This window comes from Nelusetta ayraudi, unplaced genomic scaffold, assembly GCF_046127955.1.
Source record: "Nelusetta ayraudi isolate G7.1 ecotype Tasmania unplaced genomic scaffold, CSIRO-AGI_Nayr_v1 ptg000007l, whole genome shotgun sequence".
Lineage (NCBI taxonomy): Eukaryota > Metazoa > Chordata > Actinopteri > Tetraodontiformes > Monacanthidae > Nelusetta > Nelusetta ayraudi.
The window spans coordinates 3900551-3915486 of NW_027466057.1; the positions used below are offsets into that span (position 1 = coordinate 3900551).

The 14936-nt window shown below is 42.8% G+C and overlaps 2 protein-coding genes across 4 annotated transcripts; both read right to left on the reverse strand.

Moving 5' to 3' along the window:
* Positions 1–629: 629 nt before the first annotated feature.
* znf292a (zinc finger protein 292a) lies at positions 630–11933 on the reverse strand. 2 transcript variants are annotated; one of them, XM_076017977.1, is made up of 8 exons: positions 11673–11933; positions 9647–9801; positions 9089–9167; positions 8697–8832; positions 8289–8491; positions 7836–7972; positions 7270–7411; positions 630–7131 (listed from the first exon to the last, which is right to left on the reverse strand). In XM_076017977.1, exons 1-8 carry the CDS (start codon positions 11820–11822, stop codon positions 1066–1068), a joined length of 7068 nt encoding a protein of 2355 aa, XP_075874092.1. In that variant the 5' UTR covers positions 11823–11933; the 3' UTR covers positions 630–1065. The 2 variants fall into 2 exon arrangements, with proteins under 2 accessions (XP_075874092.1, XP_075874093.1); XM_076017978.1 differs by lacking the exon at positions 11673–11933 and adding an exon at positions 11326–11459.
* An 824-nt stretch (positions 11934–12757) lies between these two features.
* On the reverse strand, positions 12758–14189 carry cga (glycoprotein hormones, alpha polypeptide). 2 transcript variants are annotated; one of them, XM_076017990.1, is made up of 4 exons: positions 13980–14189; positions 13679–13781; positions 13293–13477; positions 12758–13033 (listed from the first exon to the last, which is right to left on the reverse strand). In XM_076017990.1, exons 1-4 carry the CDS (start codon positions 14064–14066, stop codon positions 12959–12961), a joined length of 450 nt encoding a protein of 149 aa, XP_075874105.1. In that variant the 5' UTR covers positions 14067–14189; the 3' UTR covers positions 12758–12958. The 2 variants fall into 2 exon arrangements, with proteins under 2 accessions (XP_075874105.1, XP_075874106.1); XM_076017991.1 differs by having other exon boundaries at positions 13859–14185.
* Between the last annotated feature and the right edge of the window lie 747 nt (positions 14190–14936).

Sequence of the window (14936 nt, forward strand, 5' to 3'; positions counted from 1 at the left end):
ACCTTCATTACTAAACAGAAAAGGTAATAGTGAAGTGTTAACGTAAAACTAAACTGTGTATAGCGGTAAAGGTGGATTTTAACTTAAACATTGCTGCTTTTTGAACAGCTCCTAACATCATCATGTTAACGTTCTTGCCTCCCCACAAATAGTGTCTTTCAAAAAAAGTGGCACGGCGTTTCGCTCCTTAATTAATAACGTACACAGCAAAATTTACTTACGGCAGTTAATAAACATTATCTTAAAGCTTACCTTTAACATTACCTGTTAATTACCTTTGTATAGCTGCTATAAAATAACCATACTTTATAATAATGCGACGAGAAGATCTACTGTATAACAGGCCCAGGCACCTCTGCACGTTGGCATATGTATCATCCACTCAGCTGATACCATCCTGGTTCAGCCTTTTCTGACTTGATTTAGTCACTTTTAATAAGACCTTTTACATTGTGTATACCACATATGCTACATTTTACAGTGGCACGAACAAGAACATTATAAGTCATGCTAGACAAGAGCAGTTGTAGAAAAGAAATTTGTTCTTGAATGCAAATCTCAAGGCAAGAAACAAGTATTTAATGCAGTTTTGTTGGAAACCAGAAAAATACACAGAAAGGCCAAGAGACTTACTTTACAAAATGAACAAGTATCATTTTATTGAACACTTTGTGGAAGACATGTAAATATTACAGATAGGTCTACTAGTGCTTAAAAAGGATAAAATAAATACAAACAGAACTTGAAATCCCATAGGGATATATATAAAATTGTTTTTCTTTAAAAGTCTCCATTTAGCAAAAGAAAAAAAAACTTCAGTACTAAGCATAAATACAAACGAGTTTCTAAAATCTATGTCCTATAGATTACCTGGTTATCATAACTAACATACATACTTAAAATCATCCGAGACATTATTTTCATTAGGTACAAAATAGGCCATGTTATCGTGAACTGTGACCGTGACTGTTATCAGTTGGAAAGCTGATGCATTAACAGACATACCATTCTGCAGCATAACTTCTCAAATCCTGAGTGAGATCTAGTTGAAAACAAAATTGTGGGCTAAGATCCACTATAAAGCCACTTTTTTATTATGACTAGGGGCTTCATGTCTTGTAGCTGCTTTAACAAAAGATCAGCACCGTCTGAAAATGTTTTGTCCACCACAATCTTGACATTGTTCACCGATTTAAGATTAAGGGGATTTCGGAAGTCTACAAGATTTTCACAACCAGTTATTTTACTTTTCACTGGAGATTTCTGTTTGTGAGTTTGATGTCTTTTGGACGGCAGCTCAGCACTTGATTTGTCGTTTAATTTACGTTTGGAAGCTTGTGTTGGCTCTGAGGTTTCCAAAAACTTAAGGAATGAGTCCTCAAGCCCCAGAGGCTTGAACGACCCTGGTGGAACCCCGTCATCATCTTCTGTTGGGGTGCCAGGATTTGAGTTCTCTCTTGAACTGCTAACAGTCGAACGATTCCGAAGTGTTTGCATCCTTTCTGCACATGCTGGTGTGGGACGTGCAGGTTTTTTCGGACGGCCTCTTTTTATTCCTCCTTCTAGCCCATTGGAAGCTTGAGATTCTGAACTGTCATCATTGGACAGCTTGCCGTCTTCTTGTTCTACCCTGTCCCCGTCCTCTAGAAGCACATCTGTTGTTTGGTCACTGGACTCTTCACTGTCTTCCATCTCTGTCTCCTCAGAAGATGAGCTTGAGACGCCCTCTGATTTGTTTGAATCTTTGAATCTGGCACGTGGAAACTTTTTGCAGAAAATGAACTGGCTCCGTTGATCTTCAATGTATCTTTCTGTGAGGCCATGAGTGGTATAATGCTTGAATATACTTCTTTCAGCCCGCTCCACTGCATCGCAGCCTATTATCATGCATGGGTACTGCAGGGCAGACTTCTTGGTACACATTGCTGATGCATCCTCATGGGATTTTAGTGTAGGCTTTCCAAAACTAGTCCAGTGTTCAATGGACTTTCCATCCTTCTTTTTAGTGTTTTTCTTCTTGACTTTGAATTTGCCTTCCACATTCTCTTTACCGTTGGTGACATTTGGGAAAAGCCCTGCTGACTTAGTTCTCCTTCCATCTGTGGCTTTAGGATCATACACATACTCATGTTTTTTTATCAAGTGGCGTAGGAGGTTTGACTTCGTAGTGTAAACACGGTCACAGTCGTCATACTCACACTTGAAAGTTGGATCAACTGAGCCTCGCTCAGAGATAGCAATTTCCTTGTGGAAATTTTTTATGTGCTCAATGTATTTTTCGACAGAGTCAAAGGGGAGCGAACACTCCAGCCGATCACAGGTGAAAGTCCCAATGGCCATGTTGGCCATCATTGCTGTAGCTTTGTCACGAGTAAACTTGTGAAGCAAGAGGTAATGTTGCACTAATCTTGTGACTCCCATGAATACCCTTGAGCAGTCTTTTACTTGACACCTGACTTCATCATCTTTGTCCAGGTTCAGGTCGCTTTCTGGGTCTGATGTAATGCTTGTCGTTTCAGGCTCAGCCTCAGGTTTGGCTGGCAGTGTCGCCTGATGCATGGCCCTGTAGTGAAGAATCAAATTCTGTTGGATAGTGAATGCAGCAGTGCATCCTTCATGTACACAGCGATATGGTCTATATGGGCTGTAGGCGTCTTGATCACACATTTTGACGCTTGGCCTTTTCTGAGATTTGTCTTTCCTCGGCGTTTCGTCCTTGGTTGGTGTGCTTTTTGAGCTGCCAGGTCTCTCTGGAGAGGATAACGATGCTTCTGACAGACAAAGCTGCTCCTTTGTTTTTCCAACTGGACTATTCATTAATTTTTCATTAACGTCTGAACTGTTGATTAGAGTCACCACTGTTGGTTGCTCCAGGGCTTTTTCATGAACTGATGGTGCCATCTCACCTGGAACATCAGTTAAATAGTTTTGCATTGGTGGTAGTTGTGTAACAGTTGATGCCTCCGTCGAAATGTCCGGTGTAACAGTATCTCTCTCTTGTAAAGTGACCTTAAGAACTTCTTGGTTGTTCTCACTATCTGTTTGCATTGGAATTGCAATATCAATTGGTTCTTGTTTTATATCAGGTAATAATGACTGTTGTGTTCCACTGCTACTGCCATTGTTGGGACGGCTAATGACTGTCCCATCTTTGTTGAGCCTAAAAGCACGCCTATTTCGGGCACTGATTTTTAGCCGCTGAATTTCTGTCTTCGACAAGCGATGTACTTTTTCATAGTGAATTCTTAAACCAGTTGTTCTTGTAAATGTTTTGGGGCAGATCTGACAAGGATATGGAGACAGCTTGGAAGGTGTTCTTTTTAACTCTTCTATCATTTCATTAGTGAAGTCATGCATTTTAGTCAAGTGTCTAAATAATGCCTCCTTTGTCATGAATGAATACTCACAGTCATCCTGATCACACTTAAAAGGTTTGGGCAACTTTTCAGAAGTCTTGTCCTCACGTTTACTTAATAGTTTAGTTTTGGCAGAATCAGGGTTCGGGTTATTACACTGGCTGGCATTTTGCTCTAAAGACATAGCAGCCCGCATCTTCTCTTGTGCTGCCTCAATTAAATCAAGCCTCTGAAAGGCATGTGACATTTCCATTAGGGGTCCCTCTTGATACGTTCCAGGAGGGGCTTGATTTGCCACCTCTGCTGCTTTCCCTGGCTGGTTTTCAGAGGAAACGGATAAAGAATTTGACATTTCTGATATACTTGTATTTTGCGGTTCCTGTTTCAAAACCATGGGGGAAGTCAAAGTTGTCAAGCTACAAGAATCCTGTGGGAAATCACCATTTGACACGTTGTAGGTTGCTCCGTTGGTGTCAAGGACATGGGGGTCGTTAAGAAAATCCAGAAACGATGTTGGCAAATCAGCTGTTAGGTCAATCTCATCCACAGGCCTGCACTGTGAGCGCTTGGACAGGTGACCACCCAGAGACTTGGTGCTCGTGAACTCTCTAAAGCATCTCCGGCAAATGACTTTGCCATCCTTAATGATGGCTGGCCATTTGGTTCGCTTGCTCAACCTGTTCCGCTTGCTTTTCTGTGCATCAGGTTCAGAAGAAGACTTTTCATCTGAGGCATTTGTCTCACAGTCTGCATGAGGACAATCCTCCTCAAAAGCAAAATCTGATTGAGAGACACTCTGAGGACTAAGCATGTCATCTACAGAGTTGTCTGCTGGTTCGTAGCCGGGTGTGGACACAGAGTCTGTCTTAACTACATCATTTGTAGCTGTTGATGCAGTTGAGGCTTCCGGGCTCACGCATTTTGTGCCAATATCAGCTGACACTGATTCTTGTGAAGGACACTGGTTTTCGCACTGCACAAACGGAGGGTGATAGCTTCCCTCTGGGAGGTTGTCAACTGTCAAAATATTTCGTCCACTATCCAGCTGGCTTGTCATATTCTCACTGCTTTTTCTCATTGCCATGCCTTCTCCGCTGCTCTCAGGAGGCATTAGTCCATACTGATGCCCTCCGTTATGCATCTGCCCACCATTGTCAAGCATCAAAGAGCTGGAGACATACTGGGACATCAAACTTGAATCAGATGGAGTGTGTGACACACTGGGGCCATGCATAGCTGCCATTCCATGATCTCTGTCTGGCGGGTGTGCCGCTGTAGAGTGATATGGGTCTGCCTGCCAGTGAGAGTAGCTCCGAGATGGGTACTCATTCATGTTGAAGGCATCTGTATAGCAGTTATTCATTGGCTGAGAGGACCATGTGTGGGACATGTCTGACTGCATCATTCCTCCAGGATTATTTGAGCCCCCCCACGATGGGTACGCAGTTGGGTTTATCATTGGAGTGATAGGCACAGGCTCCATTGAGCTTGGATAACACTGGGCTGGTGAGGATGAACATTCCGCTTGGTAATTAATTTGCTGCACTCCAGGTTTGTTGCATAGTATTCCTGGTTGTGTTGGCGGCCTGTTTTCCACGTTCGGTGACTGAATATGCGAAGGTGTGCCAATTGGTGTCTTTTTTGCTGTTGCAATTCTGGCAACTTTGTTGTACTTCTTTGCCAATTTCCAGTCTTCAAATATTTCTGGGTGTTGCTTCTTCACATGTCGAGACAGACTCTTGTTTGTACTGTATGCCCTTGTACAGTCCTTAAATGGACAGCAATGCAGGTTCTCCTCACTTCCAGCAGTTGCAGCAGGTGTGCTCGAGGGGTATCCTTGCAGCGATGAGGGAATTTCAGATTTAATTTGATGAGCAGCCATTATTTGTGGAGCAGCTTTGGGAAGTTCGGTTCCGTGTATATATTTGAGACCTTCTCCGTGGGGATTTGGAGCAGAACCTGGGGCATTGGGCACAGCATATACTGGGGGGAACGTGTGGCCAGTCATATGTGGCGGTGGATGAGGACCAGAGGGTACTGGTGTCACTACGGTCGATGCTGGTGTCACTTCAGTTGGTGCAGGAGTAGGATTTGACAAAGGAGTGTAACATTTTGTTGGCTCTTCCGTTTTGAGATCTGCCAAGGTTGAACTCAGCATTTTATCAACTGAGTGTTTCACTTTCAAAGCACCAGCGTCTGTTGCACCCTCTTGTAATGTGCTTGGTGATGTGGTCACCTTCATGTATGCGTCTGTATTGATCATTTCAAGGCTTGGAGTGCTCTCCATTGGTTGTTGTACCATTGGAGCAATTTGTGGATTCTCATTTGTGATGGCCACACCTTTTACTGCATTATTTGCATAATGAGTCTCTTGATGGGCGAGGAATTGAGACTGTGAATAGAATATTTTGCCACAATTTTCTGTTTGGCAGGTATAAGTAAGGTAATGTTGAGCCTCATGATCATACAACAGGTATGCCTCACTAAAAACCTGGCCACAGTTGGGGAACATGCACTGAGCCTTGAACTCAGAATGCATCTTTCGATGCATGAGAAGCTCTGAATTTGAGTTAAAGCTGGCCTTGCAATCCAACTGTATGCAGATGTACGGTTTGCTGCCACAGTGCATTTGCAAATGGTCGTTAAGATGCCTGACATTAACAAACTGTCGCCTGCAATACTGGCAAACCACTTTCTGTTTTTGTATCTCTAAAAATCTCATGGCCTCTTCATCATCCTTGTGTGATCTGACATGAGCCATGAGGTTCCGGAAAAACTTGAAAGCCTTGGAACAGTTTTTTACGGGGCAGAAACAGTCCTGACTCATGTTTGTGTCTGATGTAGTTTGCACTACATTTGCAGGGGGCACCACCTGGTTGCCAATTTGAGATTCAGTATTGACAGGAGTAGTGTTTATGTTGGCCATTACTTTTACATTTTTTGCTGGGCTTTTGGGGGACTGAGGTGGTTTGGTTACCTTTCTAGCAGCCTTCATTGCAGCAAGTCTTTCTTTACAAGACTGCTTGACATGGGATGCTACATGTGGCTCTAAAACCTCCCTACTTTCAAAACTATCAGCACAAATAGGGCAAAGATATACGCCATCTTTAAAATGCTTTTGCGCGTGGCGAACAATTCTATGACCCAAGAATTCCTTGTCGCACAGAACACAGTACTGCATGTAAGCTCGCCAGTTTCTGAATCGTGCAGACACGAAACCCTGCTCCCTAAGTTTTTTAGCCTCTCGGTTCTTTTCTCTTTCATCTGTTATTTCATTGAGTTCATTTGTAGTGGTTAAGAGAAAATCTTCCAGGTCTTTGTACTCTGGAGCCTTGGCAAGTGTACTTTCCACCTCTGTTTCATCTGTGTCGTTGAGGGTGTCAATCGATGACACAATAGCTGCTTCCTCACCCATCAGCGCCAAGCAGTTGCGTTTCAGTGTTTTCCAGTCCCAAAATTCTGGATCAAAAGGCCACTGTGTCTTCAAGGCCAGCAGTAACTCACAGCGTAAAGAATTGGGCACTGGCAGACTCCCGTCCTCCTCCGGCTTTTGGTCGGGTTCGTTGTACAGTGACTCCACAGCGTAGTAGGAGTCAATGGTAGGCTGGAGCAGGAACTCAGTGAGCTGGCATGCACGTTTCACTTCTAGATCAGTCGGTAAGAGGCAGGATATGGTCTTGCAGATGGTAGACTTGCTATCCTTATGATCACCGGAGGTCATTTTCAGAGCCTGAATGCACATCTCCACGCAGACTGGCTGGCCCACCTCTCCAACCTGCGGACATACCAAAGAGGCATCGATGGAAAAGTGGCATGAGTTGAGAGAGATTACTCCTTCAAGATACCACACAGATGACTGTGGGTGATGTTTTTACTAGCATGCGCAAAATTTTTTTTGTTTCATTTTCCTCACCTCATTTTGAATTACTTTGATTAGAAACAGAATATGGCAGACGCTTCTGCAGAGAAGAGCCATCTCCTTGCTGCGTCCAAGAAAGGCTTCAGCTGATGACTCCAAACGCATGAGTAGCTTACTCCAAAACAGTGTCAGTTCCCTGAGAGCAAAAAAAGAAATACATCTATTTAGTATTTAAAATCCAAGATCTCAAAACATATTTTCTTTTGGGTGACAAAGCAACAACAGCCTGAAACATATAATCTTAAAATTGACAAATTTGCACTGTTGAATATTTTCTTTTCTCTAGTTTTACAAAGTAGTTGTACTACTAGGTACAATTTTTGAGTGTGTGCAGTATTAAATAATCTTTTACTCATTTAATTTAGTTATGAATTCAAGAAAAGCTGTCTTTTTTTCTTTCTTTTTTTTTGCTTATTCATTTGCAGTTGCCCTTCAGCATCTGAAACACTGCTTAACAGTGATGTGCACTTTTATTACAGAGTGGCATAAAGTGAATTGCACAATAAATATTTTCCATTACCACTACACATATGAGTATAAAAAGAGGGAAAAATACCCACCAGGCACAATAAACATCTCCTTGGAGAAGCTGTCGCTTGAGAAAAGCAGAACATAAGCTCAGGGCTCCTTTCTCTTCACCCTCTGACTCCAAGTTGCAGATCATCTCAAGAGCATCTTTGCAGTCTATTGATGCAATCTATAATGGAGCACAAAGGAAAAAAAAACACACCATTCATATCATTTAATATTAATGAAATTAAACACACTTTTGATGGAATTTCTTATGCTTAACACAAGTATGAAAGAATGTTCAACAGACTCAGTTCAAATTTGTTCTGTGAATGGCTGCATTTCTAAAACCAAGCTTTCCACCTTTACGTTTTTGTAACGTCCTTAATATTAAAAAAAAAAAAAAAAAAAAACCTAAACCTTTCCATCCAATGTCAGTTTTCTGCTAAATCACTGAAAGAAGACAATAAAGTACTTGTTTAAGCATTTGTTTTTTTCCTTACTTCTTCCATTAGCTGCTCCTGGGTTTTTGTCATGCAGAGGCAAACCAAGTAGGTTTGTTTGAAGTTTCCTTTCCCTTCATATCCTGGATACTCGGAACACAACTTTGCCAGGACAGCAGCTTTATCAACACTGTCCACTTTAATTAGATGCTTTATTCGCATGTTCACAAGTGTGGGACCTTCCAACTCCAGATACTCATGAACTAGAAACACAAAGAAAAATAAAACGATAAAAAAGGTTGACAAAATAAAGTAAACACAGCTGCAATTAAGCAAATATTTTATACAACTGTAATACAAATTGCACAGTCACAAAAAAGTTGAAATTCACATTTTTTATTTACAATCAGTGATCTAGATTTTATTGTCATATAAAATAATCATGATTTGAAGAAGGGGACAACCAACCTTGCTCAGTTTGAGGGATTTGATTAGACAAGATGCTGCTTAATGTGGAGTTGGACCAAACACCATCCTGCTGTGCCAGAAATGAGAGCAGGCGAAGCTGTGTGCTCCCACTTTCCTGCAAAAGGCTGTGTGCCATCTGCAACATGTAACCAATAGATTCATTGCAAATATATTACCAAATAAATAGATGCACAAATTCTGAAAGATAGACAGTTGTTGAAACATTGCTGCTGCAGTGACTCCAACACCATTTTAGTCAGAAAGAAAATTTGGTGTCTGAGTTTTTGATGATGAGCTGAGACAAAAGTGATCCACGGATAAGTTCTCATTTTGTTATCGCTTGCGAAGATAAACCTGAAAGATAGTGTTTTAACAGCTTCAGGGATACTGACCTTCATGGAGGACTGGAACTCCTCCCATAAGGCACCAGGGACGTGCTGGGGCAGTAACAGCAGCAGCTCCGCACAGCTCCTATAAATCCAACGCAGCCATTAATTTAAGGGGAAGACGCAACATCCAGGTCAAGCGCTCAGGTGCGCATTTTTCCAAAAGTGAAAGGAAGCAAGACAAGGACAAAGTATTCACAAAGTGCTGCTGTAATATCCGTGACATTCTGTGCTTTGTGTGCATGTGCTGCGCGTCTGGGGCCGCAGCGTTTACTCTCCAACTAAACCTAAATATGTCAGCGCTTCCAAGTTGTGGCCTACATTTTCACTCTTAGTACTTAGTGCAAAGAGGTGCGCAGATGCTCGATAGTTTTAGTTTGCATTTGGTTCAGTTTTTCATTAGCAGATGCCGTGCATTCGGTGTCACCAACAATCTATACACAAACCGTTTGCCATTATACGTGAGATAATCTTAATATAACAATTGTCTTATGAAAAAGGTTTCGGTTGTTTTTTTTTTGTTTTAGAAATTCCTGTCTAAGCCCTGTCAGGGTTTCTACTTACAGTGCTAACTTTTCAAGTAGGAGTGGCGCGTTGTCACATTCGGAGGCAAGACAGGAGGCAGCCTTAGAAAAGCTGAGGATGGCAACAGTGTAGACCTCCAGCAGAGGCAGTGGATCCTCATCGGTTTTCCATCGGCCAGCATGTTCCACAAGGACCTGAAGGCAAAAAATATATATACTGCTTTCATATTTCATATATTGATTTGGTTTATGTTATTTCACACAAAAAAGCGAGGTTGGTCTTCAAGATCGACTGACAACTGTAGAAATGATCAATAATAAAAATACAAGTTCTACATAAAAAAATAATGCATTTCGTAAATTGCATAAATGTGTTACACAGAATAATAATAAGAAAAAAAAGCCACATGCAACAAAATAATGTTTAATACAAATCTTCATGAAAAACAAACAAAGAAAAGTTGCTTATAACTTGTTGTACTGTTTCTGCGCCAAGTAAATTATGCTGCACGGAGATCACAAAAAAGTAATTGAAAAAAGATTTCATAAAACATTTTTCCTGATATTTTGTCTGCCCAAGAAGGCAGATGCAAATTTTCTGTTTATTTTTTCCTCTCTATTGAAAGGTTAACCAAACACCTTAGCGTTGTGCTTATTTTTGGTAAATCTATCAAAGCAGATAAAAGTGAAAATCTGAGCCTTGTCATTCACTGTTGATTACTAACATGTTACTACACGTTTAAACCACACATGCACAAAAAAAAAAAAAAAAAAAAAAAAAAAAATGTGCACACAAGAAGAGTAGGCCACCGAAGTTTGGCGTAGCTCTGCAAAATCAAAACAAACCCGTTATCCTGCGCTTGCCTCTCAAGCCTTACTCAACATCTATGAAAGGTCCATCCATCACTTTGACAAAAAAAAACCTCCAGAAAGATTCATTTCACTCCTGCTCTCGCTTCACAATCGCTGACCGACCTGCACCGCAGCCGTACGCCTGCATCACAAACTTGCTGGCCAGCTCGCGTTCTAATCGGCTAACTTTCGAGATGAATGGATTCCGAGCGTGTTACAAACGCGTAATAAACACGCAGCATCGTTACGAATTTGGAGGTTTTGATGGGGAAATCACATCAACGCGTCCTTCGACGATCGGGACAAATTAACGAGCGGAGGATGTGTAATGGAGTCACTTGACCACTGCCTCGCTTTCCCTTTTTTTTTTTTTTTTTTTTTTTTTTTTAAGAAAACAAAAATGCAGAGCCAACTGAAGGCACGTCGGATGCTAACATTCATACTAATTATACCTTTCTGTGCCGAGGATGCTTTTAAGACTGTAATTAACATCTCCGTGGATGCGGTTAGCTGGATTAATTAGTGCACAAGGCCTGGGCCAGCACCTTGGAAAAAAAAATCATTGATCTTTCCGTGCGATGAAAAGGCTTCGCCAAAGTGAACCCGTTTTCACAGCGAGCTCAGAAACTTTAACAGGCACCTAAGTGCACTATTTGGACGACTGATCGCATCCCCGTGTCGCTACAAACATCGAATTCGGTGCATTTTTGCATGCAATCGCAGTGCAAAATCTCGCTAACGTAGCTCTCCCTTTTTTTTTCCTTTTTTTTTTTTTGCACAGCATGACCACTGCACAGGACAGGGGGGGACCCTGCATACCAGCTAGCAACATCCATCTGCTATTAGCTCCTCTGGCCTGGAAAATACCATTAATGCACGGCGCTGCGGACGTTCGCTGGCGTGACCTCTCGCCGCGTGGACGCCCGCCGCCTTGCAAAATATGCGCAAGACGCGGAGAAATATTAGCGGCGGAATGTCGGCAAAGCGCGGAGGACTTTTCTTTTTTTTCCTCTCCTCCTCCACCCCCTCCTCCTCCCCCCATCTTCACCAGCCAGGCGAGCTAGCTCGCCAGCTAGCCCCCCTTTAGCTACATTGTTATAGCGAACGGTAGACGCGCATCCTCGGCCAGGAAGCCAGAGAGGGAGAGAGAGAGAGGGGGCAGCCAGGCTCTGGCTTGCCCCGGGGATGAGCGAGCGGCGGAGCGGGGCGCTAACCTGGCAGAACTCCTGGCAGAAATGCAGGGAGGCTTCGAGCGGAGGCTGCGTGCTCGCCCTCAGCGTCGCGGTCAGGGAGTGGAAGCGGCCGCGGAGCTCCTCGATCGCTTTGCGTGTGTCATATTCCTTCTCCGTCTCCCCCTCCGCCATCTTCACAACAATCACGACCGCGTACGCACAGATGTTACGCCGCCAGACTCGCACGCACGCACGCGCACGCACGCACGCAAGCAAGCAGGGGGGAAGGGAGGCCACGGTGTGCTCGCTTGCTCTCGCTCTCTCCCGCTCCCCTCCCTCTTTCTCTCTCTCTCTCTCGCTCTCGCTCTCTACGCGCATACACCCCCGCCACCTCCCTGATGTCAACAATGCACGCGTGCGTGACCCCTGCAAAGTGACACAAATCGCACTCTGCGCACTCCGGAGGCGAAATGTTTGCAAGCAGGTCGTCTGGATTCCAGACCCCCACCCCACATTTGCTCTTGCACCCCTACATCCAAACACACACACACACACACACACACACACACACACTGTAGGTCAGCACTGACCTCCAGGCAGTGGACATCAGTGCATACCGAGAAAGGAATATCTGTCATATTTTCACCAAAGGTTAAATCAAACACCAGCGTTCCTTGCCCTCCTTGTTTCCTACAGATTGGTCAAAGTGCCCAGTGAATCTGCACACGCAGGGGCGCGGCTAGCAGTTTTGCCCCCCCACCCTAAAAATCGTGTTGCCCCACTCTCAACTCCCACCCCCGCCACTCCCCGATAGAGTATTATTAATTGGATCGTCTGGAACCCAAAACAACTGCTGGGCCCATAGAACCTCCCCATCCTCCTCTCCCACGTCAACCCAGTCTGCACCAACAGCATCTCTCTTTCTCAGGCCCTGTGTGCAACACTGGCAACCATCTGTCAACAGGATACAGACTGATAGTATTTCTTTCAGTTGGTTCAAGGTTCTACTCTATGCCTTTATACCTTGACTCAAACACACACACACCTTCAAATGCATCCTGTCACCACTCACACACATATGCTCTGCAATCATGTAGAGAGCCCTTGAAGACACAATGACAAAGATGCAACTGGTTTAAAACTGTAATTGCACTTTATCTACTCAATTATACAGGACAGTTGACTAAAAATACAAAATACAGACACAGATGTTGGACAAAAATATGATATGGCAGTATTTCTAAAACAGAGAATAGCTCGTACAAATGAAAGGAAATACAGTTTGTCGCTAATCCAGGTGCCGAAGGATGGTCCCCATGTCCCTTTGCCTAGATTTTATGGAAATAGCAGGTGCTGCAGTGGCACTCTGTGTGGTTTCTCACCCGAATGCCAGCCACCTCTGTCTAAAAGGGGAACAGATGAGGAGAACACAGCCAGTGTTAACAAAGTCTCTCAATTGACCAGACAAAAATGTGAGATGACCAAAATCGGAACATCTGAACACATGGGTGTTCATTATCTATTTTCAAACACCACTTCAATCTTAACTAAATATTCAGACCAACACTTGCAAGATTGATAACGTGGGCTGTAAAGTTTGGAGATGGATCACAAAGCAAAACCTTTGCTTCTGTCTTGCATGTGCTACGTTTGGATCGCTACCTCATAGCTGTGCTTGGCGACACAGCATGTTGCTTCTGAGGTGATGTTCTTGGGGATGGTCATGGTCTTCATGGCCTTCAGAGGGGTTGGATACGCTCTGGAGAAGCAGCAGCCCGTGCACTGATAGATGGGACGATCCCTGGAGAAAACACTGTTCCTCCGCAGTGTGCACTCCTCACAACCCCCTGAGGAAAGATGATGCAGAAATGAGAACGGGTGGCACAACTCGTTGATTGCCAACGGCTTTTGTGACAATGGCGGTGCGAAAGTAACACCTGCTATTTAAGTTGCTGTGAACCAATTCAAAGACCAGATGAGAAATTTTTACTTTTACATCTTCACAGTGTATATATATGCTACAACGATATGATGTTTTTAATTCTTACTGTTTGATAAGTCATTGTTGGGGTATGAATCAGCTACATAGAGAAGTACTGATAACAGAAGAACTGTCAATCCTGCCGACTTCACCGAGCCCATTGTGGTCACCTGATAAATCAGACGCAAAAGAAAATGGTGAATCAAAAATCTGCAGGATCAATACAAGAGTATGCCACAAGTATTACCATCTTGAGTGAAAGCTCTCCCTTCATTGTGCTTCTGCAAGCCTCCTCCCCGTCTGTCACATTTTTATACCTGCTTCTCTTATCCTGTGACCACTTCCTGGATTAAATGGAACCTACCAACCTTATCGACGATCGCATAGACTCCCCACGTCTTAACCTTTCCATGCAACATAATAATAACAAAAAGGAGCGGAGAGTCAAAACACATTATCCACCTGTTTCCGTCCTGAGCCCAGAGGCAGTGTTTAATCTGGAGGTTTTTGTTACTAAGTAACTGGGCTTTGCAAATGTTGTTCTGTAACAGCGAAAGAAAGGTCAACCCAGCGAGCTCAGAACAAGGCTTCTTAGCCTGACAGTGGGTTTTACAAGTAACAAAAAAAAAAAAAAAGAGTATAGCCAGCAAAATATATTGCTTTTTGAAAACATCTTCACAAACTTGTTCAAAGTCTTGTTCATGATTTTTTTTCAGATAGTCCTTCAAAGGAGAAGCGTTACTGCTTCTGCAAATTATCAGTCATTATTAAATAACCTGAAAAAGATCTCTTGAAACAGGACCTCCAGCTGTTTGCTGCTTAACACTCGCTTTGGGACTATTACTCCAAAACAAAATACATGTAGAGAGACACAGAACCAGTCTCTGTGTATTCATTTCATTTGAATTGTTAATAGATAAAAAAAGACTGTTGCATGTTTCTTGTAGAACAAGTTAGGTATTTTCATGATGCAAACAGTTAAGGCTTTTTTTTTTATTTTTTTATCATTTAAATGTTTTTTCAAAAACATACCTTCAAAAAAATGATCAAGGGAACTAAACTCTAATACTGCTTTATAGAAATTGTGGAGAAAAAACAACAACACTAATCTCACACAAATCTGTAAGTTTGATGCATGGAAAATGTGAATAAATGGAGATATCTGATAGTTGTCAAGGAACCCATCTGTCCATGTTCGACATACAAAATGTCAAGGATGAATATTAAACAACACTGTAGATCCCATGTGTGTTTCTGGCTGACAGAAAGGCTGACAATGGTTGTGCAGCCACTACAGCTGTACATTCAAACAATTTTATTGAGAC